The following is a 6655-nucleotide window of genomic DNA, read 5'->3' on the forward strand; positions in this document are numbered from 1 at the left end:
AAATGATGTTTTAGGAAGATAGACTCGCCTAGAATTATATGAAGTCACATACAAAACGTTCATGTTACTATGTTCGATATATAGTGATTTCCGAAGATGACATTCGCATTTTGTGTATATTAAGTGAAGATTTGAACTTGTCATATGTAATTTGTTATCTACTAAATTTATGTAACTTTATTTTATAAGTTTGATTAATAATCTAAAGTCAGAAGATACAACAATGAGACAATGAGTACATGGCAATAATTAATGCTGCAAAGGGAGTTCATTGGATTAAAAAGTTAATTAGTGAGCTTAGTGTAATGTCTAGTATTGCGAATACCATTAGGTAACAAATTTCGCTTATCATTACCGATAAAATCCTACATTTCCAACCATAAAAGAAGGATTGAGCAGTACTCGATTAGGTAACAAATTAGCCGAAGTTGTTGGAGAGCAATCCAACCGTATTGTTAGACTCTGTACAAATAATTACCCAAGCCAGCAAAACTCTGTACAATAATTACCCAAGCCAAAAAGCTGGCCCCCTGCCCAACTACAGTCTGTACTCAGTTCTCAGTTACTACTCACCACTTACGCACCCTTTAACCCTTGATTTATTGTCGTTTCTGATTGTGAGGAAAAGCGCCATAAACACAGATCAAATATTTGACAGCTTTCAATACTTTATGGTCCATGCAATTCCATTAATACTCATCTACTTTCATCTTCAAAATCTGCCATGGAAATACCTTCAACTGTTAACTCTTCTACCCGCTATCGACCTCGCCGGAAAATCATTTACGCCGGCATTGTTCTCCGTCGCCGTCGTTGTCTCCGTTACTGGTTGATCTTACCTTTGCTTTACATTTTAGGTTTACTTATCTGTGCTCGTCCTCTGTCTCTCTTCTTCTTTCCTGTTCTTCCTGGTTCTCTCTATCGCAGCCATGAGATCTTCCAGAAACTTCGCCATCGTATTCTCGCTGACGATTCCCCTGCCCTTCAGGTTTTCTCTCCCCCTCCCTCTTTTGACTTTTTCATATTGCAGTTTTTTGAAACCACATTACCTCCTCGGTTATTTTTGTTGATAATTGTACATTCACTGTAAATATTTATTTTGGTGAACTAAATGTACATCCACATAACATTAAATTTCCAGAAAGATTATTCAATTTGATTGCAATTGATCACCTTTTGATTTTTGATTTTGTTGCGAGTTCGAAAATGAGACTTGAATTTTTAGGCATTTGATGATACGTAACTTGGAGGTTGATTGCAATTCAAATGTGTGTTCTTGCAGTTGTCTAGTCTTTGGGTGTATAAAAAATTGAAAATCGAAAAACCTTGCAAAATTGCTAATCCAGCAACAAGAATGGGTAAGGATTTAAGGAATTACAGAATCTTTGATTGCTAAATTTCTTTCTTTTTTGTCTAACTTTTTAAGTGTTTTGAACTTTGTGGCCTAAAAAGTTTGCAATTCTTCTTTCCATCAGAAACATCAGATAACAATGGATATTTGATTGTTGATGCGAATGGAGGCCTTAATCAACAAAGATCGTCAGTACGTACAAGTTTCCACTTACATTGCTTTATTTTGGTGGTCCATACTTCATTGTAAGAAAGCTATTATTGTTGGTAAAAAGTAGAGTTGTTTGGGCTGCTAAGGCTGGGCTGCTTTTGATGCAGATATGCAATGCCGTGGCTGTTGCAGGGTTTTTGAATGCTACATTAGTAATTCCACGTCTGGAATATCACAATGTCTGGCAGGACTCCAGGTATGTGACAGTGGTCTTCTTTTGGATGGTGCTATAATAGTACTGCTATTTATCCAAATATAATTCAATGGGCTAAATTAATGTGGTCCTGATTTTGTTCACAACTAAATACTATCTTGTTTCACATTACGAGATCAAATTTGATCCTCAACATATCCAAATATCTTATCTCATGTCATGTAGAAATAACAATTGCAAATGGAGTGCTTTCAAGCTTACTACACATTTCATTACCCTAATGCATTAAATGACTCCCAACAAGGGTGGGTTTGGGAGTTCGGGTGGACGGATACATGCAACCTCACTCTTGTTAATGATAAAACTAACAAAGAAATTGTTTCCGATTAATTATGTGCAACTACACATAAATACGAAGTGCACATGATTTACAAGCTTGATTAAAATCACTACTTACTGGTTCTTAATTGAGATTTAAATAGAATGCATGGCTATATTAATGTAACCCTGATATAATGAGTTATGACCGGCTAGTATCTTAATTGATTAACATCTATTTTTTTTATGCTGCTCATTCCAGTAAAAGTTTGTCATGGACTTATGTATGTCAATTCTTTCAGTCATTTTGATGATATCTATGACGAGCAACATTTTATAGACACCCTTAGTAGTGTCGTGAGGGTCACACGGGAGATACCATCAAATATAATGGAACGATTTCATTACAATATCAGCGATGTACCAATTATTCAAGTCCCTGCTTGGTCTCCGATCAATTACTACCTTGAAGAAGTTTATCCCATCCTACGGAATCAAGGGTATGTGTATTTTCTGTTTCCAATATCTTCTCAAGTTCTAAGATATGAACTATAATTTACGAGGAGGCAAGCTTATAAAGTGAAAAAAAGGAATGTTAGCTAATCTTTCTGTGCCAGATTATGTTGCCTCATTCCCTTTTAAGTTTTTACCACGCATGAAAAGATTAATCTATTTGCCCATCATAAAAGTACAGCGGAACAGCTATGAGTAAAATGTTGGCATCAGCATGTGGAAACTTTATGTTGTTCTGATCAATGAGATAATCAGTATGCTATGTAGTTGTTTTTCTAATCACTGCGATGTCGACCAGGGTTGTTCGCATAGCTCCTTTCGCCAACAGACTGTCAATGTACGTTCCTCCAGACATTCAGTATTTAAGATGTCTTGCAAATTACAAATCCTTAAAATTTGCATCTCCTGTATCAACACTTGCCAAGAAGCTAATCAAGAGAATGATGGAGAAGAGTCCAAGAACAGATGGTAAATATGTCTCAGTCCACCTGCGTTTTGAGGAGGTATGAATGATTTGTTTCAAATTCCTCTTGGACATGCCTGTTCTACCAGATTCTAAATTTGTAAAACGCAACTTAATGTTTGTGACCAATTATTTGTGTCTGACTGGAAACACAGGATATGGTTGCATTCTCATGCTGCATATATGATGGAGGAAAGAAAGAACGATTTGAGATGGACTATGTCCGTGAGAAAGGATGGAAGGGAAAATTTAGACGCAGGGGCACAACAATCAATCCTGGCCTCAATCGAGTCAGTGGAAAATGTCCTATGACCCCTGTGGAGGTATGATAATTCTTCCACTCTGGTTATTTGGAACTCCGAGGATTGATTTGACACAATTTGTAGATAGCCTTTAAAAGGAACACATATTGCTATAGATCTTTCTTTTTCTTCAGATGCCTGGTTCAAATAGTATATATATTGGAAAAGCTCAATATGTTCTTTGCACCTCTAAAATATCATTTCCCTACCTTTTCCTCCTATGTCGTTTCTTGTCAGCATAGGTTGGAATGATGCTAAGGGGAATGGGATTTGCCAATGATACAATAATCTATTTGGCATCAGGGAAGCTATATAAGGAAAAGAGATATTTAGCTCCCCTGTTAGAGATGTTTCCACTTCTATATACCAAGGAGTCACTTGCAACCCCGGAAGAGCTTGCTTATTTTAAGGTGATTGTTGTTACTTTTCTTTCTCGATTAATGAGCTATTGGCCTGTTTGGCAATTGGTACTAAATGGTGGAAATGTAAATGAAAAGTAAGTGTAATTTTTGTAGGAATATCTCTTGATAAGTTTAATGATTATGTTTATTCTCCTTCAACAATATCATTTTCTTCAAAAAATTCATTCTAATGCATTATCATTTGAAAATGTGATATTAGGTAGTAATGGAAAATTGTAAACGAAAAACTTTTTTATGATCAAACTTTAATTACCATGAGAATGACGTGATACATATCATGAAAATTTGCCCTACAAATCATTCTCATTTCGACCATTTAATACCAATTATCAAAATGGCTGTATGAGTACTCCGAAATTTTATTTTTCAAATTGTGATCTGCCCCATATTCAACTATTATTTAGGTATTTTACACCTATAGAATTTATAATAGCTGAGTTGCACCTTTCATTCACTTCCGCTAATTGTAATCAGTAGGACTTTACGTGTGACAGGGTTATTCGTCCAGATTGGCTGCTTTGGACTATGTAGTATGCTTGTTTAGCGACGTTTTCTTGACAACTCAAGGTGGAAACTTTCCGCATTTTCTCATGGGTCATCGCAGATACCTTTATGGTGGACATGCAAAAACTATCAAACCCAATAAACAAAAACTTGCTCTTCTTTTCCACAACACGAGCATCAGGTAAATTATTCATTATCTCTTGAGCAATTGATCTCCATATGCTTATCCTGTAATAGAACATAGATTTCTTAAATATCTAAAAGACTTGAAATTTGTGGTAATGTGGACACTTGGGGATCATAAGATCACTAGTTGGTCTATAAATGCTGCAACTCCCTTTAACTCCAAAATTTTATCTTGGACAAACAACTATTGGCATATGATCATCACAAATGTTTTTGCAGTTGGGAAGAGATAAAGGATCAGGTGAAAGTGATGCTTGTGGAAAGCAATCGTGAAGGGCTAATGATGCCACGAATTAAAAAATCTAGTAGGCACAACTCTATTTACAAATACCCATTTCCACAGTGTAGATGTCTCCAAGAGGCTCAAAATCTTACTGTAAATCTAGCCAATGTGGGTGATCTGTTGGATGATAAGCTTAAGCTCATCATTTGATGTGAGTATTCTTGCTTTACACAAGCGTGCAATGCATTGCTGCATTCAACTAGAACATGCCTTCTTGATTTAAACATTAATCCGTGATTAAATGTGAACTAGACCAGGCAATCTCCATAAAATGGGGTCATGCATAGGTAGGTTATAGGTGTTAGTGATTATCCTGTCGTCATGGTGCACTACAAAGCGTTTGTGTACCCGAACAAACTTGTACAAACTGAATAGTTTGCTGAAAAGCTGTGTTGCAGATGCGTGAACTGAATGTTCATTTTATACTGATGGATTAGTTGTCGATTAACATTAGATGTTGCTGAATAAAGCTATTCCAAGAGAAAAGGAGCGCTTGAGGCTTTATTATTCATTTTTTCATGGTAGATGATTCGCAGGATCGCAATGGGCAAACACCTAATGCTAACGCTACTTGTCCATTATGCAGTAATAGCTGGGATACATGTGTTTTGTGCCAATTTTGCGGTGGCCTATTGTCTTGAGCACCTTGTATTTCAAATTGTTAATGAATCCTTCTCTTTATTTATTAATTAATATATATTCTTTTTGTTCTTGTTCTCATGTAAAATTTTCACGTAGATTTAAAAAAGTTGAATCTTTTAGATGATGGTAAAAAGTATTAAAATGGATAAAAAGTCGAGATCAAAAACATTAAAAATTGTTAGATTCGTCTTAATATATACTTTCTAAATATCAACTTTTTAGAATTTTTAAATTCTTGCAATTAAAACTATTTGATTTTAAAGTTTGCATTGGGATTTGCGAAAAAAGTGAATGGGAAGAATATTTGAAAACAGAGAGAATAATAATTTTGCTGTAAAATGGCAAATGACAGTTCATGCAGCTTTATCAAATGTCATTATTTTAATGGTGAACACATTATTATGTGTCAATTAATCACATAACTAATTGTCTAAATCAACACATCATTTTAAGCAGGTTTTAAAAAAAGGGTTAGTTATTCTATAGATCTTTTGGCAGCAAAATAATATACCTAAATAATAAACTCTAGAAAATAATTGTCAATTTAACATGTATTATTATCATACCTAAGGGTTTATTTTAAGAATTTATTTTACATATTGTGATATCATAGTATAGGAGTATAAAATGTTATCAAAATATATTATAGAAGCTTATAATGTTATCCGGTATAGTCATGAAATATTTATTCTTATTATGTAATAAAAGATATTGACTATGCAGAAAATTATTCTATTTTATAAAATATTTACTTGCAATTACACCTTCTGTCCTATTTTATTTGATGCAAAGAGAAAGTTGGTATTTTTTAAGAAAAAGGTGGATAATGGTAATAAATGAAGAGAAATAATGAATTGTGTGGATGGAATTAGAAGAGAGTTAAAATGTGTGGACGAAATTAAAAGGAAATGGTGGGCCATTGTCCAAAAATAGAAATGATGCAAATCAGGTGGGACGAACCAAAATGGCAAATGATTCAAATCAAATGGGACAGAGGGAGTATACTTTTATATGTAGATTAGTTTAGAATACGCATATATATAAATTATTAATTTTCATATTTGTTACTCTAAAAATAGTATGTTAGCTATGAATTAATGCTAATAAAAAGACACAAAATAATTAACTAATTGGATATATTTGATTGACAAGTGATGTATACTTTATTATACTATATACTAAATTTAATTATTACATGGATACACACAAAGTCTTTAGAAGTAAACTAGTAAGAATAAGAATTTATGGGGATATGCCATAGTGAAATAGACTACATTTAATAAAGCTTAATTATAAGTTTATTAAGC

The 6655-nt window shown here is 33.9% G+C and overlaps 1 protein-coding gene across 2 annotated transcripts; it reads left to right on the plus strand.

Moving 5' to 3' along the window:
* The first annotated feature begins 207 nt into the window (after positions 1–207).
* On the plus strand, positions 208–5418 carry LOC130803248 (O-fucosyltransferase 10-like). Of its 2 annotated transcripts, XM_057667429.1 has the most exons (10): positions 208–988; positions 1283–1358; positions 1476–1543; positions 1669–1757; positions 2336–2533; positions 2845–3049; positions 3165–3332; positions 3554–3721; positions 4228–4418; positions 4643–5418. In XM_057667429.1, the coding sequence occupies exons 1-10, from the start codon at positions 725–727 to the stop codon at positions 4854–4856; spliced, it is 1641 nt and encodes a 546-aa protein (XP_057523412.1). In that variant the 5' UTR covers positions 208–724; the 3' UTR covers positions 4857–5418. The 2 variants fall into 2 exon arrangements, with proteins under 2 accessions (XP_057523412.1, XP_057523413.1); XM_057667430.1 differs by lacking the exon at positions 3554–3721 and having other exon boundaries at positions 315–988.
* The last annotated feature ends 1237 nt before the right edge of the window (positions 5419–6655 follow it).

Source organism: Amaranthus tricolor, chromosome 16 (genome assembly GCF_026212465.1).
Source record: "Amaranthus tricolor cultivar Red isolate AtriRed21 chromosome 16, ASM2621246v1, whole genome shotgun sequence".
Lineage (NCBI taxonomy): Eukaryota > Viridiplantae > Streptophyta > Magnoliopsida > Caryophyllales > Amaranthaceae > Amaranthus > Amaranthus tricolor.

Bases quoted from the DNA above. Each gene is read 5' to 3' on its own strand.
- LOC130803248 (XM_057667429.1), top strand. From the start codon at position 725: ATGGAAATACCTTCAACTGTTAACTCTTCTACCCGCTATCGACCTCGC. The intron at 1,359-1,475 runs GTAAGGATTTAA...TCTTTCCATCAG, and splicing joins TAATCCAGCAACAAGAATGG to AAACATCAGATAACAATGGA. The intron at 3,722-4,227 runs GTGATTGTTGTT...TACGTGTGACAG, and splicing joins AAGAGCTTGCTTATTTTAAG to GGTTATTCGTCCAGATTGGC.